Source organism: Musa acuminata, chromosome BXJ3-1 (assembly GCF_036884655.1).
Source record: "Musa acuminata AAA Group cultivar baxijiao chromosome BXJ3-1, Cavendish_Baxijiao_AAA, whole genome shotgun sequence".
NCBI classification, from domain to species: Eukaryota; Viridiplantae; Streptophyta; class Magnoliopsida; order Zingiberales; family Musaceae; genus Musa; species Musa acuminata.
Genome location: NC_088349.1, coordinates 8028227 through 8056138, shown reverse-complemented (window position 1 = coordinate 8056138; position 27912 = coordinate 8028227). Strand labels below are relative to the sequence as shown.

The following is a 27912-nucleotide window of genomic DNA, read 5'->3' as shown; positions in this document are numbered from 1 at the left end:
TACGATGATGAACGAAGGCTAATTAACCATTAGAATAGTTTTGTTTTATAAGGAACAGTATGAGAAAAAAGATGCATACCTTTTTTTGATTTTGAATTAGATTTAGATCGGATCAATTTCAACCAAAATGTACCATAATATATATGTATATACATTTCGTCAAAGTAGCAAAGACAAGATCTAATCTAAGAATCTTATTATTATTGTCATAAAAAATCATGATTGTGAGTTAAAAATTTAAAAAATCGCTACACTAATGGTTTATGCATAATAATATAAATTTAGTTGAAAAACACATTAACAATATTATAATTAGATTTTGAGATTCAACCCATCATTTTTTGGAATGTGACAAACAAATAGTTTGATTGGCAAAGATCTTAAACATATGATAAGAATTTGCCATTACAAGAGGGGAACTGAAATCGCTGGGGTTTGGGGTCGAACAGGTGATCTGCATGCCCCCATCATCTACGGATGAAGGAGGACAGCCTCTTATCACGTCGGGGTGCAAGATGCTGGGCTGGAACGCCGGGTCTGGGGTCGAACACCTGATGTGCACTCCCCATCAGCTCCGGTTAAAGGCGGGCATCCGCTTATCAGGTTGGGGTGAAAGATGGTGGGCTCAAGTGTAGGGTTTGGGATCGAACAGGTGATAAGCACTCCCCGTCGGCTCTGGCAGGCATCCTCTTCCAAGGATGGGAGTGCGAGCGCGGTGGGCGAGGCTTCGCCATCTTAAAAGCTATGCGGCCCGCACCACGCAATATTGTATGCGGTTAAACCCTACTCCTATATAAGTGGGCCTCACAGTAAATAACGAGAATCCGTAGTGTTCTTGGAGCGCACGCCTCCGTCGTCTCAGTCCGAGCTACCGCCTTTCTACCTCCCTTGGGTGAACCCTAGGCTTGTCGCCTCCTCTCATCCGCCGCCTCCGCGACGATGGCCGACGCATACTGGAGGTACGGCGACGCGCGCCAGCAGGCGGTCGCAGCGGCCATGGCTCCCCCAGCCGCCACCCTTAAGCGGCCGCGTCTGGACTACCACGGTGAGTCTCTTCTCCTGGCGCTCCTCTTTTCTTATCTTTTCTTTCGATTTGTCTTCTTTTGATGTTTTACCTATGCTACGTATGCGATCGGTTAGGGTTCCGTTTGCTTGCCCTCATTAGGACTCGTCTGTTGGTAATTTAGGCACATCGAAGTAGATCAACCCTGCTGTGCTGTGTTAGGGTCATCCTGGGCGATGATTCATGAGGTCGCCGTGGTCATTGAAACTAGGGTTTGAGATTTCTTGATTTGTAGAAATGTGTTGCTGTGAGCAGATGCCATATTTATTACTATCTTGCGTTGTTTCTTATGGCTCAGGGAGCATTTTGGAAAATTAACAAGTTAGCATGTACACCTGTACCGAAGTAATTTTGTGGTTAGGGTTTGGTACGAGGTTGAATTGCTTCCTGTGGGACTGCATAGGGAGACGAATGCAATTTTTCACTGCACAATTTGCCCGTTGTAGTCGAACGCAAATTGCTTGATTTCCCACTTGCTTAGGTTCTTTCTGGTATTGGTTATTCAAATTTCCGACTACCGAGATGACAAACTAAATCTAATCACTTTGCGCTGAAACAAAAATTTCCAGAAAAGGGAATCCAGCAAATTCATTACTGGGCTGTCCATTGGTTCATTTTTTATTGTGCAGGATCTTCTTTGATTTTTTGGTATGTACCATAGAGATTTCTGTCTACAGATCTGTTTTCTAAGTAAAGTTGTTTGGAATTATGCACATTAAGCACTGATGTTAATTTCATGACACCAAAAAAATAAATAAATAAAATGTCACTTTTTTCCAGGAGAAGAAACACTATGTATTACAAAAATGAGTTCATATAGTCCCCAAAAGATCAGATTTAATCAGCAGACTAAGTAAGCACTGATGGCTAAGACTCTCACCAACAGGCATCAAGCTTGTTGGTTTTGGCAAGCTAGCCAATTTGCAGTTCTGTTACCTTTCCTATAAACATCTTTATAGACAATGCTACAAAATTTTGAAGCAAACAGACAAATTTTGGTTACATTTAGAATAGACCATGGACGGGTATATTTTTCTGTACAAAATGTCCACCAAAATTTAGAATCTGATTCCACCATAATAAGTTGAATTCCTTCCTGTAGAGCATGCTTAAGTCCATAGTATACAACGGCAGCCTCACAGTAAAGAGTGCCCCCATTCAACGAAGTACCTACATCCAGAAACTATGCAGTTATCTTCATCATTGTTAATTGTGAATCCTAGACCTCCATCCTAGTGGTGATCTCAAGAACCATAACAGTTAAAGCTTAAACCAGCCATGGTTTTTCCCAACTAACAGAGAGTTGGCTTAGCTCATGGGTGCCTTCAGAGTTGGGGTATATGGAGCTTCATTCGAGTATAAGTAAAAGCTTTATGCACAATAATATTAGGAGTATGGTTAGCTCCATTGAAGATTCTATTTGTTCTATCTTTCCAAATTAGCCAAAGGCATGTAAGAATAACAGCTTTAACTATAGAAGCAGAAGCATAAGGGCTTCTAAATGGGTCACCCATCTAGGCCCCCTTTTTATCAGAGATTGGCAGTTCAAGCTTAACCCCTAGATTGTGCTCAACAGACCCCCAAATTCTGGCAGCTAAAAGGCTATGAAAAAACACAGTGTCACTTAAGCATGGTTCTTTAGCTCCACCAGATGAACTTTTAACATGTAGGCATCATTTTTGTTCTTTACAAATTTGCAATCATAATGAACAAGAATGAATATCATGTAATCTTACCTAACGTAAAGAGTTGTACTTGACATTTGTTCTACTAAATTTGCACCTTGAGTGTTACAGAGCTATTACTATTATAATTGATATTTAATGTTCTTATGGACTGATTTTATTTGACTTAAAGATATACCTAGTGGTTCGGACATGCTTGGTTATTACGTGCTTGAGGATGAAAGAACTGTGAATCATGCAATCAGAGATACTGAATCGCTTGGGGCTTCATATGATCGCTACTTACGCGATGGGGTAATTTTAATGGATGTGATCTTTTTTTATTCATGTGTTACCGTTTTATTGGAGGCTAACTTGAATTTTTCCTCCAGATTTCTTCTTATCCTGCAGGACAGCCTGTTAGGCCTGTGGGTGGAGGAATTAGTAGTCAACCTGTTGATGACCGACGAATGATGACCATTGGGGCCTTGGATGGTCAGGGTGGCAGAAGGCCTGAACCTCCCCTTCCTCCAGATGCCTCAAATACACTATTTGTGGAAGGCCTCCCTGCTGACTGTACACGCCGGGAAGTCTCTCGTATCCTTTTGGCTAATTCTGTCTTGTATGCTATCATGTTTCAGGTTTGTGCTACTCCTTCACTTCCCTTTGCAGACATTTTCCGTCCTTTTGTAGGGTTTGAAGAGGTGAGACTTGTGAACAAGGAATCCAGACAGGTATGTCTCTAACTTCTCATTGGGGAGTTGAGTCTTTATTATTCACATCAAGCATGAGAAGCCTCAATTCTTTTTGTTCAATGTTATTGCAGCCCAGAGGCGATCCAATTATCTTGTGCTTTGTTGATTTCACTACTGCAGCACAAGCTGCAATTGCACTGGAAGCTCTGCAAGGTGACAAATACATGCTTAATACTTTGATAACTTGCTTGGTTCGATTACAACCATGCTTGATTTCTTGTCTTTCTTACTCTTCCCAGTTTATTATATTATATTACTGCAATGGTCTTCTGCAGTGTTGCATGAGGTACTGTTTTTCAGTACACTGTTGCTTCAAGGCCCCCCTTTCCTGTTTGGTTGGTCAATTCTGTCTAGTATTTCATTGACCTGTCTACTTTATGGTTTAAGTATTTTCTAGATTGCGCAAGGAGGAGAAAATATTCTCATATCTATTGATCTTTTGGTGTTTCAGTTGCAGTAAGTGCAACACAATGGCCTTAAATATGTAGGATTGGCACAAAACATCCTGACTGCTTGTGGTACCCGAAGCTAATTGTTCTTTTATTTATCAACTTATCTGTGAGAAACTTTTGATCTGATGTGGCTGTAAAGAAGATGGCATTTTAACCTGTGTGTGCAGTTAGTAACTTGACATGACTGTTATATATGCTAGATTGCTGACTCATTTCCCTCTATCATACAAAGATCAGGGAATGTGGTCAACAGATACTGGAATTGAATAACAGCTGTCATTCCTTTTCTGGAGTAGATTAAAGCTATTATCATCTTTTCTGACCATAAATTATATATATTTCACAATTGTGAGTGTCCAGATCATTATAGTGATCATTATTTTGAATTGTTAGTTACACCTTGCAATTGCAAGCAAACACCTTTGTTGATGCTGGGTGATTAATGCAATTTTTGGTGTAGGCTCGATGACCACTAGAAATTCTTTCATTTAGATGGGTTGATTTTATTACACTTGTTTCTACTCATTGTCTCTCAGGTTTGCCTTTTTATTTTTCTTGGGACAGAGAGGAGCCTTCATTGCATTATAGAATTAAACATCTCATTACTTTGTTTTCTGACATGTTTGATTTTCTAATAACCAAAGCTAAAGGTTCAGTCAGTGAGGGTTGACATCATGGTAAGGTTGCTTCTCTATCATTTAGGTGACAATGTTGGCTGCCTTGTTCAACCATCCTTTTCTACTAGCTAATAAAAATGCTTAATGCACTGTCATCTCGAGCATGTCAGAGTATGCTTTAAGTTAAAAGGTTGCTCCTCTGTCATTTAGGTGATAATGTGGCTGCCTTGTGCAATGGACCATCCTTTTCTACTAGCTTGTAACATGCGTCGTCAGGTCCAGTATGTCAGAGTATGTTTTAAGCTAATACATTGGAGTTGAAACTGTGAAACTGTCATTAATTGGTTGTTCATTTTGAACTGAGGCTGACAGCACTTGCCTCTCATATCTTTCGACAAACAGAAGGAAATATGATAGTTTCAGATTTTGGGTAAAACTGGAAGAGGCTTTCAAATGTAGTTTGTAAGATATTGTCCAACTGATTGTTAGTGAAGAAACAGCCTTGAGGGTCGGCAGATGTTGAAGAACTTACGATGCATTAGTGCCTATGTTTTGTCTTCATTGGTTATGCACCTGCAATCACATTCTTTCTAGTGTTACCCTGTAATTTTCCATTCTACGGCAATCCGTTTATCTTCCGTTAACGTATAGCCCCGTCCACAGCGTAAAGTAGTCACGGCTCGATTTTGCAGGTTATAGATTTGACGAAAATGATCGAAAATCAGCCAACTTGAGGCTGCAGTTCGCTCGCTTTCCTGGTCCGAGGTCATTTGGTGGGCCTCGTGGTAGGCAACATTGATAATGGGATTTCCTTTTCCAGGTGACATGCGAAATCTAAGTTTTACTATATCCGCAAGATGTGCTCAAGAAAAGCGTTGTTTTGTTGCGATCTAAACCTGAACTCAATTATTATTTTCCGGTCGTTTTCTTGTAGGTTCTGTCAATACAGGAGGCTTCTGTGACGAGACGCTTAGATAATCCATCTTCAGTGTCCAGTTCGTTAAAATAATTATTATAATAGTCGTAACTGGCATAGTTATAAAGCCGTGTTCCAATTTCACTGCCCGCCTAAGCTTGCTTGTTTGTGTTAAAAGGTGATTACAGGCCATGGACTAAGTTACGATTACTTTTAGGGTACTTCGAATGCCAACCTTCTGTTTGATACTTGATATTGGCGACTTGACGGGTTATTATATGGTCATGTAAACTTTTTCATCTGATATATGATTTTCAATTTTATCATCTAATCAGTGACATACGCATATGTTGGGAAATATTGTTCCGGATGTGTGCCACGGTGGTAACTTCATTTCTGATTCCGTTTAGATTTTCGTGGTAGCATCTGGACGGATTACTAAATTTACAGTTTTTTCATGAATTATGCATGTATATACATCTGTGTGGGTTTGTGTGAATCTTTCAAGAGTAATAATTCTTTTGAATTATGGATATTAGTGTTTTATGGTGATATGAAATGCATGGTCTTCTCAGGTACCCAATGCGGTTTGAGACTTGATGTGTAAACCCTGGAACCGGATGTAAGATCCTTGCTTTTGTTCTCCCTTGTTGAGGATTCAGTGCTTAATTCTAGTGTTTGCACAAACCATATTTAGTTACCTTCTATCTCATATCCCAAAGAGGACATATTCCATAAACTGATTCCTTTTGATAGGTGAAGTATCAACATAAACCCTATAAAAAATTAGCTAGGGTCAATACAAACCATAATTTGTAAGATTGATCAGATTGGATCAATGAGATTAAACTTAAATGGAAAAATAATTTAAAATTGAAGTATAAAAATATAGAATTAGCACGATATCATGAAAAATAATATTACATTTAATGATGAAAAATTCTTATACATCTAATGCACAACCTTTTAAGAATATATGAAATTAAAATGTACTTAAAAGTAAAAGAGAATCATTAGAAAATAGTTATTATATATTTATTATAAAATCACTAAGAAAGAAAATGTTTATCCACAACAATGAATTTCCATGCAAGTGAAGTATCAGATACTGCAAAGGGACAAGAACAAAATTAACTGTACAGAAATGACACGTCTTTTTTTTTAAGAGGTCCAAAGTGCTAGATAATATAAAGTTATCTAGATAATATAAAGTTAAACAAAGAAAACTTTTCTTCGAAGAAGAAGTTCATGAAATTATAAGTGAAACTTGTGATATTTCCCTTCTTTGTTATGACATAACACTTTTCATAAGATGCTATTGGGTTACTTTTTTGTACTGATTCCTCTCCCAATGCACTTTCTCTTTTATCTGCAATGGATCATGAATATTGTAGTGTAACAAATAGTTTACCGAGTTGAAGCAACATCTGTTTGTCTCACTATGATAGTAGTATGGTTCTGTTTTGCCTTTCTTCCACTTTGATTTCTTTTCTTTCCATCCGTATCTTCTTTTGATGTATGGCGCCTAGAATTGGCCAAAATTAGTTAAGTATTGGTTGAGTTTTGATTGATTTTAGTTGATTATGGCTTGATGAGGTCCATCATCTGGACATCACTAATTTGGTCTCAGTGGCTTGTGAGATATTGTCCACTTTGGGTCAGCCTTAATAGGGTTTTGTCATTGGATGTGGATCTCAAGAAGGTGTCTCAAGAGGAGGAGATTAGTGGATACATTTTCTTTTTTGAGGTCTTGGTTCTCCAATTCTAACCAAAAGTGAGACCAAATGTCATCTCAATGGAGCTCCCATTTGGGGAGCCAAATGCATCTCGAACTTGCATGAACCACCATCTGATGAGGTCCATTACCAAGTCAGGCCTAGTGGTGCACGAGGTGTTAAATGCTTTGTGGAAGGCACCTTGAGGAAAAGAGTCGTCTTGGTTCGTTGAGGCTTTTGATTTTCCAACATTCTGATCAATGTGGGAGTAATCTTAACCAATTTGCAGTTAGATCAAGAAATCGCCAATATCAATCATTGGGGTTAGAAATGGGTGCCTGACATGAGGTTATGAATTGAGCTAGCAGGGAACCTTGAATAGAACCTAATCATTGAGGTTAGAAGTGTTGGAACACACCTTGGTGGTGCATGTGATTGCTTTATATGGTTTTATAAGGATACAGGTTTGGGTCCTTTTATGTCAGTTATTCCTGTGACATGGTCCATCTTCTTGTCCATAAAATGCTTTCGTTGAGCTGCTATATTTTCTCATGCCTTTGCCTTAAATCACTCATGAGACAAACTTATGTTTTCCTAAATACAGTTGTATGATCTAGACAATTTCTTGTCTCATCAACCTCGTATGTTGTGGTTAAATGGTGCACAACGATAACTTACGCACATGGTAGTTTGGTTAGAGAGCAGAACCCAACTTACACTGTCGGAGATGGACAAACATAAAACATCTGTTTCTGCTGGCACTTAGTCTTGCAAGATAGGTTGATCACAGGTAGCTATCAAGTTGACCAGGAAATGAGTCTCTTGTTAAGCTAACTACGGAATAGTTTGTTTTTCCTCCATTGCCTAAACTGTTTTGTTGCTTGAATATGTGCACTTAGACTGCTGTTCCAAGTTCCAGCACATGTCTATAAATGTAATGGGGGGTGTGCCGAAAGAGGAGTTATATAGAAGTTGGTGATTTCACAGAATACCAGTGGTTACATCGACAAGTACAGCCTGCGAATGAAACATGAGGCATTTGATATGTAGTTCACTTGATGAAGCTTTGTTATTTACCAAATTAGCTAAATAACTACCAAATTGAGGATGTGATCCTGTGAATCTTTTCAGAATGCTAGTGATGCTTCCTTTTGAGAAGCCTAGTGATTGTAGATGTGGAATTAGTTTTGGTGATCTTTGCGATGTATTTAGAACTGTGGTCTAATGTTGTGAGCAAACAGTTGTCTAATGTTTGCTGTATAACTAGATGGCACGGACAGTGATAAACGTGGTGCATCCAGCGATTGTTGCTTTTGTTTGTTTGAAAGAATGACTTCTCATCTAGATGGAATGTATTTGCTTGTGTTTTTAATGGCATTGGTATGTTGTTTCTGAAGCTATCTATCCTTGTCGTAACAATTTTCATCAGCTTTTATTATCCTGTTAATGTTGATCACTTTTAAGATGTGCCGTCTGTTGTTCTTTCTTTTTCCGTTGAGGCAAGTTGAACTGCAGGATCAACTTCTACAAATTGTGTTTCAGGATTGACTCTTTTGTGCCTTGGCAACAGATAGATATCCTTCGATGGCTGCAAGTTTATATGCGGTGTTGTTTGTTGTTCTCTAATGTTTATGCCTGTTTACGCTAGAATTTTGCAGTTAGGCTATGTCCCCACAAATCGTAGTATGCGACCGGGCAAGTAATTGGTTGATGTTTGCTGAGGCCTTGCACTATAGTTTCTTGCCACTGCTCTGTTTTTCGCAGCAGGAGCCACGATCCTACATTTGAGCTGTGAGTATGGTTCCACTTCTTGATAGTACATTTCAATGGGGGATATTTTAATTTATACATGTGGCTAACCTTCAATGATTAGAACACTATGGCTATCTTGTTTGTTGCAACTAGTTTGGAATGTGAATGATGTGAGCTTCAATAAAAATAAAACAATAGATGTATATAAATGTGTACATGTATATCTTCTTTTCTCTCTTCATATATTATTCATCGTCAAGAAATCAAGGATGACCAAATTAAGAACCTATGGCTGTGGTTGTATCTTATTGTACAAATAACGAGCAATTTTTTTTTATAGGCCTCAAATATAAGAAAAATGATAATAAAGTAGAAACATAATAATCATATCAGGCCTCAAATATATGGAAAAATAATAATAAAGAAGAAAATATAATAATATCAAGGCTAAAATTAGTTAATCGATATTTTACCCTCTTAGGAGAAGATAAATTTTCAGATTTATTTTATCAAATGATCTTTGTTCTTCATGTCTTTCTTTCTGGAGAATGACTGATTTTTTTTTTCAGTCCGGAAAAGAGATTTAGAAACACCAAATATTCTCATGTATCGACTTATAAAGTTTACAACAAGGAACTTTAAATTAATAAAATTTTATCTAAATAAATTACAACTAAATCATCGAGCACCAGTTGTTTCCACCGTCGAGTTCATATAATTGAAATATAAATAATATTTTTGCTAAATAAAAAGAAAATGAAAAATTCTTTTAATAGAGAAATGGAAAAAAAAAGGAAACAAAGATAATAAATAACAATACTGGATTTTAGCTACTCATCGCAACATGTCCTGGTTGTTGAAGTAAGCGTAGTTAATCTTGGAACTTAATGTTGGTTCAATATTCTGGTAACACAATAATTTAGATTTATGTTCTATTACATACCGAGGGCAAAATAAATATTCGTATAAAAGATCACCTCGGGACCATCCATCCATAATCCACATATGTCAGTCGGTCCATAAAAACCATGTCGAATGATTCCCCTCACTGCTTCTTTGGTCATCCGGAGCCTCTCTTTTGCCGTCTTTTGTGCCAAGGTACTTTGGAAGCATGCCGCCGCAAAACTTAACGACATCCACAAATGAAAGCGAGGTCGATTAACCCTAGAAGTCCGCATCGCGTTAGATCGAGCATGGAAGGACTCCGATTTCATGATTCACCATCATTCTTGTGACTGGTCAACTTGTGGAAGCTAGAGGCGATCTGCACTGAGACTGCAACAATTCTTTGACTGCAAGAGAGAAACTTCCATTTTAGATGGTAAAAACCAAAGTAAAAGAATTATTAACAGACTAGTAACCATGACGAGCAAAGGTTATATTATCGGAGAAGTCGTGTCTGATAGATGATGTGCAAATGCTCGTGTACTTCTCTAAAGAGGAGTCTCCGATTGCTTAAAACTCATGGCACTTACGGGTAAGACCATCTAAAAAGTGGATTCTATTGTCATCAGCTAAAATATCCCTAATTTCAGTAACAACAGTTCAACATATTTAGAAACATAAAAAAACAAAATACATTTTTTCCCCTAAAACTACAACACACCTTCATACTATCGAAGTTAATTGCAAATACTATCGAATAAAACTCCACACTGAAAAATGACTGCTCATAATGGAACTTAAGAAAAGGTGCTCATAAAATTGGCAAAATAAGGTAATTAGTTTGAATAAAATATTGAAGACAAAGGATAATTTACAACCTTCATGTATGGGAGAGAGAAGCAAGGCACTGACTGCTTAAGAGCATGCGGGCATGACTTCTCTTAACAAGGATTCGATGGGAATCCTGTGCCAGATTTTGGAAATCTTTGAAAGTTTGGTGAAAACCCAAGCAACACATGATCATGGCTTCCACATCTAGTGTATCTTTATCTAGATATACCATCTAAAATAGTGAAGTTCCAATAAATTGATAACCCTTTGCAAGTACATTCATGATAATTGAAACGTGAGGTAAAAAATATCATACAGGTCAAAAAAACTTCACACTATTTTAGCCAATTACGATATCTAAAATGAAAATTACAAAGAAAGTAAATACATCAAAAGCCTGTTTTCCTATATTGCTTGAGCACTTCCAATTCTCGAGTAAACAAGTGGCCGATGAGCAAATTTATTTTTTTTTTAACACAAATACAGAAATTCTATTTGTCATTTTCATTTGTCAGAGCCTTCAACATTATCTTGGAAACAAACTTGTAAAACAATAATTTATAGAACAAGGTCACCATGTAGAAATTAGGTAATTCACGCTCTTGTTTCGACATTTACTGCCACATTAACTTCCTTGTTTTCACCATTACAACTATCCAAAAAAAATCAAAATTAAATAAACCATGAACCAAGATGATGTTCTAACGATGTTCCAGAATTACCTTAATGAAGGTAATGTTTTGGGCTAATGACATTATCAATCCCCTTTTTATATATCAATAGTCAATTTAGAGCTTGTATCAACATTTTGTTCAATCTTATCTTTGACTTTTATATTTGGTCCCTCCATCTTTATGATTATTTCGCCACTTTCTCCTTCAGAAATGTTACATGCAGACACAAGTTGACACTTGAATTTCTTGATATTCTTGGTGCTATCATGGCAATCCACATGGGATATAGTAGCCCACCAAGTTTCATTTTAATATTTTGATGTGCCATGTGATGTCAAGTGGTCAACATGTATAACACATAAGCACCACGATGATGCCACATCATCATCAACCCGACATGAAATCCAAGTTCAGATTTTGTATGCATGAGCAGGATCAGTTTTGTTTTATTGGGGACTGCAAATTAACATGGCAGAAGTAGCCAGATTAATAACTTTTATTTTAACAATTTCCTAGTCATCAGTGATAAATTGTATCTTGATCGCATGTACGCAGAACTAACAATAGAGGGACCTACAATGTTAAAAAAACATTAATTGTACACGAATAATATTAATCAAAATATTAATTGGACCAATGGCACCATTACTCACTATTATTCTTATTCTTTTAATCAAATAAACTCTAGGGAAAATGTTAATGTTGATGAACATGACAATTACAAGACCATATCACAATTTAAACATTGATGAGTACTACTTCTGTAAAAGTTCTTACACAAATGACCATGACATACTTGAATTAATTGTGGAGAAGCTATCTAGAAGATTATTTTGGACTTTTGATTACTCTAGGATGTACATGCGAACTTGGAGGCTCAGAAAGCAGAATAGTGGTTAATGGATGTGCATAGACAAATATTATATCAGGCAGAATCATCAACCGTAGATTGGGAAGAGTTCAAGGAGCCATCATGTAGAAGATTTTTGATTTGATGTCTACTGAGGAAATATGAAGTCAAGATAAAGCTAAAAGCAAATGAAGTCAGAGGCCAGAAAGAATTGAAAACAAGTGCTAATGTTTCTATGTAAATGTCAGGGCTGTAATTGTAGAAGAGGACATCACGAAAAGCAACACAACAAGGGTTTCAGTATCTAAAAGTATTGAACTACAAATTGGAGATGAGCACATTAGAAAAATTGACCCGAACCAAAACATACTACAGATGAGTCACAAGGTTGGTGCAACAAAATCAAGAAGTGCTCTCCCAAGAGCCTGTGAGGCATGATTGGCATGAAGCCAAATCCTATATGTGATTCCTACAAACTTGGGTTAGTTCAAGTATTGTTCTCCTCTCTCTTTCTTTGTTGTGATCATCTATCTACCCTCTCATCTTTGTATGTTGGTTTTCAAAACAGTATTCAAAGCTACCACCATAATCCAAAATCATTTTCTAACCACTTATAAGCCTCTAAAACAAAATATCAAACAATTAAAAAAACTCACAACCATGAATTTCAGCATCCATAGAGTTTTTCTAATGCTGATTGAAGCCGACTGATATCTCAAATTTTCGACAAAGCCTCTTGACAGTTCTTATCCTACATCATATTAAACATAGTATTTTATATGCCTATACAACGATAGTTTGTTATTGGTTGGCATAAAGGTATAGATAAAGATGAGGTTTGCATAGCTCATACGAGGACCTGAAACTATTTCTCTAAGACTTTTGTCGGTGGTGATATGTATCATTTTCTTTAGCCTTTTGTAATCTGAAAGTAGCATTTTAGTGCATATTCAATTCAAGCAAAATATCATCCAACATCCTATTAGTTATAAAATGTGGAAAAGATGCATCTCTAATTATCATGCAGCTGGAGTTGGATAAAGCAAAAAACAAGTAAAATAACCACAAGATTCAGAATTAATTCTGGATATCATGGCATATACCTTCCCTGTCATGTTGTCACTATTGCCTGCAAATGTAAGGAGTCACTTCCTCTCCTCATTTTAGTTTAATTCTTATATGCTGTCGCTATCATATTTCCTCAAGAAGGAGCTGTTACCTCATACCTTTCCCCTTAACCTCTCCTCTGCTAATGTGATAGCAAAGTTATGACAGCAATGGCAGTTGATGAATGTGACTGTGATGGTGACAAGGAGGTCATAACAATAGCAGCAGATGGTGAACACTATAGTAGTGATGTCTTCTCTGCTTCAGTGCTATCGTTGGATCTTTTATGCCTAACCTTCTTCCACGGTTCTCTTCTGTTCCTCCCCCTTGGATGATTGGTTTCTCTGGTAGCAGTTGGCTTCCTGCTCTTGTTAAATATGTTGAAGTTGGCCAGTCTAATTAGCTTTGGTCGAACTCACTGAGTTTTTCATCTATATCTGGCAATAAGATAAAGAAATTGACCAAGAACAACTTGGTGTTACGTAATACTGATAGAAATATGGCGATTTGAATTGGCTAATACAGTGAAGTACTTTCTTCTCATAAAGGACACACCACCCCATAAATACTTGTCTGATAATTGTGATTCTTTTGAAAGTTTAAAATTTTAAAGCATGTAGTACAATCATTATTGCAATAAAAAATGTTTAAATGACATGAAAAAGTAATCATTCAACTTACCTTAATAGAGAGTCTCGTGTACTATTCATGACAACTTTTTCCTGATTTCAACCTCTATACTACTCCATTAGTAGAATAATTTTTCTTTTCTTGGATAAATGCTAATATCACATAGCTACACGTCAAAAGGTTTCCATCCCCTCTTTGATTAAGACTGGTACCAAATCAATTTCTTGAGCAAACATGAGTTTATATCCAACTGGATGATCCTGTCATGCCTTCTATAAAAAGTTGATAACTCGAGATCCCGCAGAGTTGTCAAAAGTTTCAACCGTTGATCTGAGATTCAGAACACCGTTGTTGCTTTTTATATTCAGGAGGTTCAATAAAATGATTGAAAATGCTTATCAATAGTTGCTTTGCAGTAATTTGGGGTGCTTCTATTATTTTCTTCAACCCATTAAGTCAAACACTAAACAACAAGACCTCCATGACCATAGCCTTCTATTCATCTTCTTGTGCTCTAAAATTTGATAATGGAACACATTTACGGTTTTGGAGGATTCTGTTCATTTATGTCCTTGAATGGAACACAACCTTATGAATATCCAAATCCCCTTAGCATTCGATCTGGAGATTCAGATTAGGTTTGTAACTAAGGAGTCTCATTCTCATTGTAATCTCGTCCAGAAGGGCATATATCTCTTCAAATTGTGGATGGGATTTATCCTCCACGAGGAACTTATGCATATAGCCATCTAACTCAATTATGCTATATCCAGCTGACTTTCTGTGTAGTTTTCCTTTCATCATTTTCCAAATTTTAGCAACAGAATTCCATCTCCCTGATGAAGCATATATATTGGAAAGAATCACAAGGTTTCCTGGGTTCCATGGCTCAAGTTTAAATAGGAACTCGGCAGCAACTTCTGCCAATTGGACGTCACCATGAAAACTGCAAGCACCAAGCAGAGCACCCCATATCACTGAATCTGGCTCCATTGGCATACTTGTTATCAGACTGTAGGCTTCTTTTGTTAGTCCAGCACGCCCTAATAGATCAACCATGCAACCATAATGTTCCAGTTTAGGGGTGATGAAAAAGTCCTTTTCCATGGAATTGAAGATATACTGCCCCTCATCCACCAGTCCTCCATGAGTGCAAGCCAAGAGAACACCTACAAGTGTAATATCATTGGGCAAGATTCCTTTTTCCTAACATCAATGATAAACATGTTAAGGATCATTGAACAGAGGTCCAAATAAAACCGCAATAACACCTGCAACAAGTACACTAAGTATACAACAAAGTATTCATCCAACTTTCTTTCATGAATTTTAGAAAAGCAAGAAAAGAAGGTTATTTTATTGCTCTAACATATAATGGCTACGTTTGACAAGTTACTAATAAAACTCTTTCCAATAACGTGAGATTCTTGCCATTTTAATATCATTAGCATTTATGACACTTGAGATTTAATCCCAAATATTACCCTATATATATATATACATATATATACATATATATACATACATATATATACATATATATGTATATATATATGTATACATACATATATATACATATATACATACATATATATATTGCAAAGGGCAAGTGGTGAAGAAAGCATTTGAGCCTAGGACCTTGCAATATATTGTCAAAGTCTTACTAGCTAAGCTAAACAACACATTAAAAAAAAAAAAAGGAAGCAATATAAATTGGCTGCATGTCCTTGTGAAACAAGTCATTGAATGCACATATTATAACAAATGGAAGGCAAGTTAAATGATATTTGATTCTTCATTAAAGACTAGTAATCACTTGTAACATATCTCTATCCGTTACGCATCTAAAGACAAAGAAATCTAATTAACAACAAAGGAAAGAATACAACCAATTCAAATGTCACTGAACCACACAATCTTAGTTTCTTCTGCTTTAAGTTGAAAAAGACATGGAGTATCTTTTAGAATAAGGCAATGTAGAAGTGGCATACCCTCATTTCATGGAAAAGCTCAAGGCCTTGACACCACATCCCATGCACCGCCAATGCCACTATCATCGAATTCCAAGAGCACAAATTTCTTCTGGCACCCATTTCATCGAACACCTTCCTTGCACGATGAATGTTGCCGCACTTTCCATACATCTCCAGTAAAGCATTGCACACGAACACATTCCCTATCAATCCCTTCTCACGTGCATAGTTCTCTATTTTCTCTCCCAGCCCTATCGCCCCAAGGTGGGCGCATGCCGGCAGCACGCTCGCGAGCGTGACCTCGTTAGGCTTCACCTCGGCTTCCTCCCACATCCTCGAGAACGCACGGACGGCCTCCTCATAGCGCCCATTCTGGGCATACCCGGAGACCATGGACGTCCAAGAGATTACGTTTCTAAAGGGCATCATCTCGAACAACTCCCTGGCCTGGTCCAGCTCGCCCCACCTGGTGTACCCGCCGATCAAGGAGTTCCACATTGCGACGTCCCGGAAGGGCAACTCATCGAACAGGCGGCGGGCGGAGTCGAGGAGGCCGGACTTGGCATAGAAGTCGAGGAGGGAGGTGGCGACGAAGGCGTCGAAAGGGAGGCCGGAGAGGAGAAAGCGGGCGTGGAGGGCGCGGCCGTGAGCGGGGCGAGCGAAGGCGGTGCAGGCGGAGAAGAGGAAGACGAAGGAGTGGGGGTTGGGGGGCCGACGCATGCGGGCGAAGAGTGCAGCGCAGGGCTCGAACGCGCTCCCGGCGCCGCGTGCGTAGGCCTGGAAGAGCTTGTTGTAGAGGAAGGTGGGCGGGGGGGGGGGATGGGAGAGGAGGAGGGCGTGGGCGTAGGGGAGGTTGGGAACTTGGAGCAGCTTCAGGACGAGGGCTTGGATGTCGTCGAGGCCATTGCGGAGGGTGAAAGCATGGATCTGTTTGATCTGGTTCATCCCACGCCGGGCTCCCCCGAGTTGGCCTCTTGCTCGCTTGCTCTTGGGAAGCGTTGGCTACTGATGCAGTGGTTGGAGGATTAACTACGTTATTACCTTTTATATTTGGATCATATTAGCATCGTGATTTTTATATTTAAATTTTTATAGGTTAAAAAATAAAAATAAATAATTTTATTTATTCTAACACCGTCTATATAATATGTGACATTATATATTAGATCGATCCAAAAATATTAAGTAAAAAAATAATTTTAATATTCATTTTGTTTCCGACGACTTTTATCGACAAGAAAGTAATTTCAATATCATACGTATTAAAAACGAAAGAAATATTAAAATTATTTTTTTACATATCACTTTCATATCGATCCCGTAATATCATGTATTATGTTTTTCGTCAATACAACTAACGATGTTAAGACAAATAAAATTATTTATTTTATTTTTAGAACTATAAAGATCTCAATATAAATTATTTTAAAGTATAAGGATGGGATTCAAATACATGTGAAATTCTAACTCACAATAAATCATTAATATAAAAATATTAATAAATAATATATTTATAATTATTTGGAAGAGCGATATACAGATCAAATCTTTATAACTATATAATTCAACTTAAAGAATTCTTTCTTTTCGATTAGAATTACTTTCGTATAATTAGAAATTCGAGGCAAGAATTTTCACAAGAAGGAACTAAATTCAATAAAATTATATGCATTGACTTCCTTCTATAGAAGGACAAGCAAAGGTGGACCCAACTGCACGTTGGTGAACATGTGGAACACATGCATTCCAGATTGCATGCTACCAGCAACGTTGCTATCTATATCATATATTTTCATGATCAATCATTCATCAACTGAGTAGGTAAATTGTGAAAGCATGATTGGAATTATTAAGGCATGCATTCATCAAGTGTATCGAGCAAAAGGTAAATCCAGTAGAATAGGACGGTAGATGCGCCTGCAGTGTGCTGGTTGGTCAAACCCTCTTCCTTCCTGCACACCTTGCAGAACTCATCCGATACGAAAAAGTAGATCTAGCAGAAATGGGAAGATGCTGATTCCGCTTCCTTCAAGCATATAGCTTCCATTTGTTCTTCTCCAAATAGAATCTACAAAGGAGGAGGAGGAAGAAGAACGCAGCTGACCGAAATGGACAGCACTCGAGAAGAAGAGATCTCAGTTTCACTACGTAAGCTTATCGTTTCCCCCTACACCTCTCGTGCCTTCTCTCGTCGAATCCCCTCCTCATTCTACCTCATGATGCAGTCACCCACGAGCTCTCCACCTCTGCGTCATCGGCGAAATCTCCACCGTGGCAAGAGGAGGGAGTGGAGGAGGAGGAGAACTCGCCGATCGAGCAGGTGGCGCTGACTGTGCCTGTGGAAGATGACCCCGCGACGCCGGTGCTGACGTTCCGGATGTGGGTCCTGGGAACCGCGTCCTGCGTGCTGCTCTCCTTCCTGAACCAGTTCTTCTGGTACCGAAAGGAGCCGCTGTCCATCACCTCCATCTCGGCGCAGATCGCGGTGGTGCCGCTGGGCCACCTCATGGCCTCCACCATCACCGACCGCGTCTTCTTCAAAGGAAGCCGGTGGGAGTTCACGCTCAACCCGGGGCCCTTCAACATGAAGGAGCACGTCCTCATCACCATCTTCGCCAACTCCGGCGCCGGCAGCGTCTACGCCATCCACGTCGTCACCGCCGTCAAGATATTCTACCAGAAGCACATCACCTTCTTCGTCTCTTTCCTCGTCGTCATCACCACGCAGGCATATATTCTCTTTGCTCCATTGCTCGGGTAGCAGTACTACTGCATGATTCGTTTTGGCTGAGACGTCGCCTCACATGGATCAGGTGTTGGGCTTCGGATGGGCGGGGATATTCCGGCGGTATCTGGTGGAGCCGGCGGCCATGTGGTGGCCCTATAACTTGGTGCAGGTCTCCTTGTTCAGGTAAAGATGACATCAATCACGTCAAATTAACAACCAAATTATTATTATTATCTAAATATTAATAAATATACTTTATTGCTTTTTTGCTTGGCAAGCTATTTATTATTATTGTCAAACATTCGTTGGCATTGATGAGAGGTCCAACTCTTAATATATGTCTAATATCTGAAAGCAAAGTCACACATTTAGTATGTTGTGTTGCGTGAGATCTGTTAACAGGGATATTTTTATGCAGGAGTACAAGTTAACATGACCATTATTGATATTGATAGGGATGCACAGATATTGATTCTTGCTTGCAAACCTCATCAATCGTGGGGACATCTGCTATACATTTAAAGTTGAATATTAGCCTCATCTAATAATAATAAGTGGAAAAAATTGTGTTTACACAGATTCTTTTCAAGCTCTCTCTGTTGTCAATCATAAGAAAAGGACACTCCATGAAATCATCCACCTGATGTCAGCTGTTGTGTTTTTGATTCACATCTGAAGCTTAATTGTTGGGCTTGATGATAATAATCATTCACATGGCATACAAACTGATCTTACCATGGTTTCCTTGTTTACTAAACGGAATCAACTTCGATATGAGTGTAGCAGTAATATAATTGTTAGTGCACATGAACTGTAAGATCAAAGTGAGAGTATATGACGGCTCAGATCTGAAAAAATTACCTGTGAGTAGATCTGGAAAGAAAGGAAATGGTGGTGTCGGCAGCAGAAAGATCAAACCATAACTTTAAGTAGCAGTACACCCCATGCTTCCTTGAAGAATCTGAGAAATCACACGAGGGAAACAGAGAACCATGTGATTAAGTGAATATTGACTGGCATCCTTGTTTTTTTTCTTCTCTCTCTCTCTTGAAAAAGTCAACAACTATGACATGATATTGCTGATGACTGGTTATCAAAATCTTGTTTAATCAAGGCAAATCATTTAATAATTGCTGAAAACATGACAATAAAAAGTAGAAGCAATAGCAAATGATTCAGAGATCAATTAGGAATAAAATCTAAGAGAATGAAAAAATGATTTGCCAATTTCTTTATGATAATCCATGACTTAGTCATCTATGATGAAGAATAAAAGCGGAAAATATTTCTCATTAAATAATAAGTTTTTGGATTATAGAAATGAAAAGAGTTATTTACTAGTGTTTGGGGTGTAGGTAAAAAAGATGAATTTCGCTTTCATTTTCTGAAGAACACTGAATGAAAAAAAAAAAAAAAAAAAGTTTTCCAGAAGTAGTAGAATTTGTTTTCATTTTGTGAATCTTTTACGAAACATTGTAGAAAGAAATAAGTTTGCTCATGCAACTAAGCAGGAGTCTTGAGTAGGAGTTTGAGAATTGAGACTTACGGACAAGGTTGCAAGCTACTTCAACTGCTTTCCTTCTATCTGCATGCAGGGCCCTGCACGAAAAAGAAGAAAGGGTCAAAGGTGGCATGACTCGGAACCAGTTCTTCATGGTGGCATTTGTTTGCAGCTTTGCCTACTATGTTTTCCCAGGCTACCTTGTCTCCATGCTCACCTCCCTCTCTTGGGTCTGTTGGATCTTCCCCCAGTCCATCCTTGCCCAGCAGCTGGGTTCTGGTCTCTATGGCCTTGGCATCGGTGCCATTGGCTTGGACTGGTCCACCATCTCCTCATACATAGGCAGCCCCCTTGCCAGCCCTTGGTTTGCCACTGCCAATGTTGCAGCTGGTTTTGTGCTCATCATGTATGTCATCACACCAATTTCATATTGGCTCAACCTCTACAAGGCAAAGACCTTCCCTATCTTCTCGGATGGACTTTTCACATCAACTGGGCAGGGTTACAACATCTCCAGCATCATCGACTCCAACTTCCACCTTGACATTATGGCCTATGAAAAGAATGGTCCACTCTACTTGAGCACATTCTTTGCAGTGACTTATGGTATCGGCTTTGCGTCTCTCACGGCTACCATTTCTCATGTTCTTCTCTTTCACGGAAGGTATGAGTCCTCTCTGTGGCACCACCAAAATTGCCCACAAGCCAGTAAGCAGAACTTTTCTAATATCAATTTTCTGCAAATGAAATATTTAAAGCCAAATGTTGTGACCAAACCTAACAAGAATGATAGAGTATGAAGATGTATAGAAAACAAAGGAATAGTTTATGACTTATGAGAAAGTGAGGACATTGTACAAACATATAATCTACTTTGCTCCATGCACACAGTGAAATATGGCAAATGAGCAAGTCAGCATTCAAAGAGAAGAAGATGGATATCCATACCAAACTCATGAGCAGATATGACCAGGTGCCCCAGTGGTGGTTTATTGCTGTCCTTATTGCCAACATTGCTCTTACCATCTTTGCATGTGAGTACTACATCGATCAGCTCCAGCTTCCATGGTGGGGTGTATTATTAGCCTGCTTCATCGCCATTTTCTTCACACTCCCCATTGGGATCATCACAGCCACCACAAACCAGGTATTTGCTTGCTGATTTCCTTTATTATGTCCCAAATTCTGGGTTAACTAGCCTGACTGATAGTTTCCTGTGTTTGATGAACTAGACACCAGGCTTAAACATTATTACAGAGTATATTATGGGGTACTTGTACCCTGGACGCCCAGTCGCAAACATGTGCTTTAAAGTATATGGGTACATCAGTATGACACAGGCATTGACATTCTTGCAAGACTTCAAATTGGGGCACTATATGAAGATACCACCCAGAACCATGTTCATGGCTCAGGTTTGTCTATGCTTTAGTCTTTGGTTTAACTGTTCCTTCTTAGACATCAGTTACATAAGCATCTTGGGCCTTGTTTGCTTGAATAAAATACTAAGAAGATGATCTAGGGATAAAATCTTGTGTTCCTAGTCTTGATGTATCTTCCAGGGTTTATCTCTTAATTGCATACCAATCTCAGGTGACCTTAAACCCTATAGCATCAAGATGTTTCCTCGTATAGTTAGTTGACAACAAAAGCGTAACAAAAACCAATTAGCAGAAATTTAAAAAGCAGCTAACTTAACAAATTTCTACATTAAAAAAACTACCTTGAGGAAAGATTTTGTGTGTGTGTGTGTGTGTGTAGAGGAAAACCTTAACTCTTGGACTTGTCAAAGGACAAGCTTTTCCCTTGAACACAAGTTTGTCCAAGTGCAAACTCTTAACATTCCAGTACTGGCTGCATATATACTCTATTCATCTCATTAAAGCTGATTAAAATTGTATCTTCTTCTTAGCCAACTAAAATATGGTGCTCGATGCATAATCACAGTTTCTGCACATGAAAATAGCCTCATAGATATTACATAACAGGAAATAAGCTTGCCACTCCTACTACAATCCTACACCAATTGAAGATCACAGGAAATGAGCTTCTAATAAAGCAGATACAACATATGACTGAAACAGTAAGAACATGAAGAAAATGAGCAACATTTACATTGCAAATTAGGAACAGAAAAAAAAAGAAAAAGACACCAGCCATGCAGCTTAATTTAATAACTCTACCTATATTTGTTCATTTGAAAGCCTCAATATTTGTGAAAGCAAAGTTAGATCCTCTCTAAGACATCATAAAACTATGTGGCACAGTAAATTATGTCAGCTAGGAAATCTGAAACATCTTTGAGTGAGGCATACCTGTAGAAACCAACTTTTGTTTGGTTGCCACAGACTACTAAGTGTTGGAAAATCAATATAGGTTGTAGGCACTGTAATTGCTGCAATGGTTTATTTGGGTACTGCATGGTGGCTTATGGAAACAATTCCTGACATCTGCAACAAAGAGCTCCTGCCTTCAGACAGTCCATGGACCTGCCCCGGTGACCATGTCTTCTACGATGCCTCTGTCATATGGGGTCTTATTGGTCCACGCCGGATATTTGGAGACCTCGGCACCTACTCCAACGTCAACTGGTTCTTCCTGGCTGGTGCACTGGCACCTGTGCTCGTCTGGTTTGGACACAAGGCCTTTCCAAACCAGGAATGGATCCGTCTCATAAACATGCCAGTATTGATTGGTGCCACCGGATCCATGCCTCCGGCAACGGCTGTGAATTATATTACATGGATCATTGTCGGCTTCTTGTCAGGCTACGTGGTCTACAGGTACAGGAGAGATTGGTGGCAGCGGCACAATTATGTGCTCTCAGGTGCTCTGGACGCTGGGCTGGCATTCATGGGAGTGTTGCTGTACCTGTGCTTGGGGCTGGAGAACGTCAATCTCAGTTGGCCGGGAAATGACTTGGATGGGTGTCCTCTGGCTTCCTGCCCGACAGCCAAGGGTGTTGTTATTGAAGGTTGCCCAGTCTTTTGATGTTTGTTTAGCTGCAAAACCTTGTGTTGTAGTAAAGTATGCATTCAAGCAACAGTGGAGATAGAAAAGCATTTAATCAAATATGTAAATTGCATACAAATTAGTGAACATGATTTCTCCCTCAACTTATGTGAATCTATGAAATGGCTGCTGTTATTCAGATTTGAAGTGTGTTTAAGCAACAAAAATACTTCCAACTTACCCCAAATCTGAAGCCAATACAGTTCTTTTCCCCAAACTAACAAAATGTTAGGAGGAGATGGGCAGAATACCGGTTGGCAGAACAGAAGGTGATGCTGTTTGACGAGAATCGCACTTCAACTCCGCGTGCACCCGCCGGTATGGGCTGCGGGCAGTGTGACATGCGACGTGCTGACGGAGGAGTGCCTCACAGCAGCGAAGCTCTAGCACGGGACGACCATCCCAGCTCGGCATTCCATCAAACATGTGGAGGGCATGGTCGAACCGGCGGAATATTTCTCGTTTGGGTGCATACGTCTGGTTCAAAGAAGGCCCACCTGGACATCAGATTGCGTGCAAGGCATCTTTGATCATACTAATGTTATTGGTTTTGTGGTGGTGATTGGGGGTGGTTGGGGGGGGGCGCTTCACACATGGCATTACGAGATTTGCTTGAAAAGAGAGTTATTTGTTGTCCACGTGAAATGCGTGCGTCTAAATCGAGTCTATCGTAAAGTCGACGTTGTCTGTCTTTATCATGTCACGTGGGCAGCAAGAAATCTCCACAATTACCTCCTGGTCCGCTCTCCTCCCTCGTATCACCACCGACGAGCTCTAAGCCCTCCACCTCATCGTGATGGCTGCCACCGCCACCCTCGGCCTTGTCAACCTCCTTCCGAAGCGTAATGGAAACCGTTCCTCTGGTCTCAAGCCATTCCCTAATCCCCGGCCGCCCTGCCTGCCCCGCCTCCCCTCCGCCCCTCGCCCCCATCTGCCCTCTCCGGTCCTCCCACTCCTCTCCGATGCCCATTCCATCCTCCCCGCCGCCGCCGCCGCCGTCGCCTTCTCTCTTCCACTCTTCTTCCACCCTCAGGTGAGCTCCCTGCTTTTGCGCCTCTTTCTTTATCCTTTGATCGCAGTCGAAGTGATGGCTTTTCCTGGTTGGAAGGACGCGCTTGCCGTGGATGGGGAGTTCGGAATCTTGGAAGGGCGGACCTTTGCGTTGGTCCACCCAGTGGTGATGGGCGGCCTGTTCTTCTACACGCTATGGGCAGGGTATTTGGGGTGGCAGTGGCGGCGGGTCCGCACCATCCAAAATGAGATCAATGAGCTCAAGCAGGCGGCCCCAGCTGCCCCCATGACCGTCGCCGCTGGATCTGACGCCGAAGCTTCGCCTCCGGCATCTCCGACTCCTGCGGATGCAAAGATTCAGCAGCTAACCGAGGTACTTCTCGGTCTTCTTTTTTCAGTCAGAAGATTGGATTTTTAGTCATCCTCGTTGGGATGGTTTGCGTTGTTAGGAGAGGAAGGCGCTGTTGAAGGGCTCATATAGGGAGCGGCACTACAATGCGGGCTCGATACTGCTGGGGTTCGGCGTGTTGGAGGCGGTGGGTGGATGCCTCAATACGTGGATTCGGACAGGGCAGCTCTTCCCGGGCCCTCACTTGTTCGGTGGCGCTGGTGCGTTCCCTCACCTTCTTCCTTACGTTTTGTTGTTTCCCTATCTGCTGGTTTACACTTTGTCCTCCCTTGGAGCTTCTCTTTATAGTGAATGTTTTAAGAACACACCAAAAAATTCGTCTAGCAAACAGATCTTGGTGATTAATTTAAGCTCAAGTATCAGGAAGTGACTAGTTTCTTCTTCTCGACCGAGGTTTACATGATTGAGATTCATGAGGTTTGAGGTTTGAATTGAATAGGATTGCATTGTCATAACCAGTTATAGATCAGATTTCTAACCATCTGATTCTTTTTGGAGTTGACCGACATTTAACTGGGAGAGGACTGGAATCAGCAACAGCCGACTGAAGCCAACTAGAATCGAAGTCATTTGGAACTAATTGAGATCATTTCAGTTGATATTTGGTGAAAACTTAGTTTGAACGGCCCGAAAAGATCGAGTAAATTTTCTGTACTGATAGGAGATGTCAGAACTAGAATGGGACCGATACTGATCGGTGTCTGCAGATAATTTCGATTAAATCAAACCAAGTTCCATGCCATAGGACAGAGTTCTACAATCTTCCAACTGTTTGGGAATTTGGTTTTGATGTTGATCGATTCTGAATCATATGTATTTTCTCGAAATAGCCAATCTTGCAAATTGTAGATGACAATATCAACATAAAAGTTCATGATCGTGTAGCTGTATCATGCATTCTATGTTACACGGATTTCGAAATTCACCTGTGGATCCTTTAGATGTCGATCTGAATGTATCTGATATGCAAGTTCAAGACCCTGCATCTGACCAGTTTACAGTTTACAGTCCTATAATTCAACAAGAAATTGATGTACATGAAGTTCAAGTTGATCAATTTAAATGATGTTTTCTAAAAAAAAACCATATTAATATAATACTGTTGCAAAAAAATTCTGATTGCACAAGTTCGAAGTTTGTATGACATCAAATGAACAAACACTCGGAAATTAGGAACAAAGTGATGGGTTGCTATTGTTCTGATGTTGAGTTACCATAGATAATTAACAGAAGATTGATTTTTCAATCATGCTTCAGGAAGGAAATAAGTCAGAGGATCAAAGTGAAGAAAACAAGGATTCTATGTGGACTTGGTTTTCTAGGAGTGAGATCTAGAGATCATACCCATGGCTGTTCGTTTACACCATGGGGGAGCAGAGAAGTTTGGTCTTTTTTATTCCAATAATTTGGCCATCTATTGTATCAAGGGAAAAAAAGACAACCTTTATTTATGCTTTAAATATGTTTGAATTATTTGGAAAATCCTTCAATTCATAACCTTGTGAAACCATATTATAGAGTTATTTAGATTTCCAAAACTTGAATTGGAATTGCTTGACATTTCTTTTACTTATCTATCTCTAGTTTCGGTCTTATTCTTATAACACTACAAGTCAAAAATAGGATCCCAAATAACCATTTAAGTAGCCATTAAATGTAAAAAGAAAAGTTCATTAAGAGTAACAAAAATGTAAAAGATAATGACTTGTTGGGAGGACAATCCTGTTGCAAGACCTAGATTGCTTTGAGTTCAGATACTCTGTTGTATAGTTCGTGAGCACAAGTGCAGCACGCTCCTCCCAATATCCAGACCACCTATCCAGTCATTTCATGTATCTTAGGGAGATCCGGATAGATGCAGTATGGCAGATGATCGACCTAATCGAGTGTGTTAAATATGCTCCTGCAGTAAATGGTTTCACTGTCCAAGTTCACCCCAACTCCTTGAGCTAAAAGAAAATATTATTGATTTCCTCGCAAGTCGTCACATAACAGAATTTGTCGATTTAGCAGAGCTTGACGAAACTGAACGAAACACACTGATTTTTATCTTAATCGAAATTTCAACATTGTTTTAGTCAGTAGCACATGGTGAACTTGAGGCGGTAGTCTTAGGCACTTTCATGGGGCTTGTGGAATAGGATATTTATAGATACCAGAGACGATCTTTTTTTCTCCAAAGGAGACTGTTGCAAATGAAAGGCATTCAGTTTCATCACAGACGAAAATATATTTTTATCTTTAATTTTGATTAACTATCATTGTTGTGAATGCTGATCAATTTGCTTTTGCTAAGCACTTTTGATTCTAAGTGATCATATCTAGCTTAAACTTAACCCAGCACTTGTAGATGCAGCTGTAAGGAACTCTTCAAATCACTAACAAACGGAAACCGTCATCCATTGTTTTGGAATTTCGACACATGCCAGCTACTGGAAGCACTAAAACAGTTGGGATTTTTCAAAAAATTAGAGCTTTCTTATATTGGAACTTTGTATTGATCCAGATATAACGAAGATAAGCAACTTGGTTGTAGTTTAGGGATCTGAAGAATGAGGTCTCTGAATTTGTTGTCAGTGTAAGGTTCTGAAGAACAAGGTAAATGATAAATAAGATGGTGATAAGACTTAGCTTATATGTGTAAGTTTGGTTTCACATTGTAAATGTAAAAGATGAAAAGAGAGGTGAATACCCGAAAGGAGTCGAGATTGCTTCAACTATGACAAGGTTAATGCAAAAAGTCATCCATGAATTCCATGATGAACAAAAGACTTGTGCTTCGTTCTGTGGATTTCACCGTGTGGTCAGAAACAGTCCGATGTTAAAGTAGTAGTGATGGGTAATATGGACCATCATGCAAAAGTAGCCTATTCTTAGATACTCCAAGTTGTTCCCATGTCTCATCACATTGAGGGGCCTTTGTTGCTAGTCCTGATTGGAGACATCTCTACTTCTCTGTCGGTATCCAAGGTACAAATTTTAGGATTTTGTGATGGTATTTGTGATCCGTGGATTTCCATGACAACTGTGATTATGTTAATTGCAGGCATAACAGCGCTGTGGGCATTAGCCGCTTCACTTGTGCCGGCAATGCAGAAGGGGAACGATGCAGCGCGGAATCTGCACATTGCGCTCAACACGTTGAACGTCCTACTGTTTGTATCACAGATCCCGACTGGTATCGACATAGTCTTTAAGGTGTTTGAGTTCACCAACTGGCCTTGAATCGACTCTTCATCTCTCGGCTCTGAGGACATACTCTTGACGATCCATTTAGCTGTGTATCTATCAGACAGACGAAGCATAAAATGATAGTTTTTTGTCCTCTTGATGATCCCTTTAGCTGTGTACCTGTCAGACTAAGCAT

At 39.5% G+C, this 27912-nt stretch overlaps 4 protein-coding genes and 1 long non-coding RNA gene across 11 annotated transcripts; 3 read left to right on the top strand and 2 right to left on the bottom strand.

The window, feature by feature from the left end:
* The first annotated feature begins 803 nt into the window (after window positions 1-803).
* On the top strand, window positions 804-8578 carry LOC135584330 (RNA-binding protein 1-like). 7 transcript variants are annotated; one of them, XM_065137043.1, is made up of 8 exons: window positions 804-1045; window positions 2921-3042; window positions 3120-3324; window positions 3400-3461; window positions 3554-3635; window positions 3758-3817; window positions 5244-5373; window positions 5490-5793. In XM_065137043.1, the coding sequence occupies exons 1-7, from the start codon at window positions 940-942 to the stop codon at window positions 5348-5350; spliced, it is 744 nt and encodes a 247-aa protein (XP_064993115.1). In that variant the 5' UTR covers window positions 804-939; the 3' UTR covers window positions 5351-5373; window positions 5490-5793. The 7 variants fall into 7 exon arrangements, 6 of the variants coding, with proteins under 6 accessions (XP_064993115.1, XP_064993114.1, XP_064993119.1 ...); XM_065137042.1 differs by having other exon boundaries at window positions 808-1045; window positions 5244-5371; window positions 5486-5793; XR_010493268.1 differs by lacking the exons at window positions 3758-3817; window positions 5244-5373; window positions 5490-5793 and adding exons at window positions 6043-7972; window positions 8082-8578 and having other exon boundaries at window positions 809-1045.
* A 5455-nt stretch (window positions 8579-14033) lies between these two features.
* Window positions 14034-16887, bottom strand: LOC135628649 (pentatricopeptide repeat-containing protein At5g08510-like). The gene is made up of 2 exons (XM_065135448.1): window positions 15903-16887; window positions 14034-15117 (listed from the first exon to the last, which is right to left on the bottom strand). The coding sequence occupies exons 1-2, from the start codon at window positions 16827-16829 to the stop codon at window positions 14521-14523; spliced, it is 1524 nt and encodes a 507-aa protein (XP_064991520.1). The 5' UTR covers window positions 16830-16887; the 3' UTR covers window positions 14034-14520.
* Window positions 16888-17768: 881 nt separating this feature from the next.
* On the top strand, window positions 17769-23264 carry LOC103994148 (oligopeptide transporter 7). The gene is made up of 7 exons (XM_009414461.3): window positions 17769-18032; window positions 18110-18612; window positions 18698-18795; window positions 20208-20777; window positions 21005-21260; window positions 21346-21528; window positions 22490-23264. Exons 1-7 carry the CDS (start codon window positions 17993-17995, stop codon window positions 23102-23104), a joined length of 2265 nt encoding a protein of 754 aa, XP_009412736.2. The 5' UTR covers window positions 17769-17992; the 3' UTR covers window positions 23105-23264.
* LOC135628918 (uncharacterized) lies at window positions 19126-23761 on the bottom strand. The gene is made up of 5 exons (XR_010493098.1): window positions 23307-23761; window positions 21062-23115; window positions 20314-20850; window positions 20159-20211; window positions 19126-19573 (listed from the first exon to the last, which is right to left on the bottom strand). It is a non-coding gene; the product is annotated as an uncharacterized LOC135628918 (long non-coding RNA).
* Window positions 23762-23830: 69 nt separating this feature from the next.
* Window positions 23831-27876, top strand: LOC135628917 (uncharacterized). Its single transcript, XM_065135905.1, has 4 exons — window positions 23831-24158; window positions 24234-24509; window positions 24586-24745; window positions 27592-27876. The coding sequence occupies exons 1-4, from the start codon at window positions 23922-23924 to the stop codon at window positions 27768-27770; spliced, it is 852 nt and encodes a 283-aa protein (XP_064991977.1). The 5' UTR covers window positions 23831-23921; the 3' UTR covers window positions 27771-27876.
* Window positions 27877-27912: the final 36 nt, after the last annotated feature.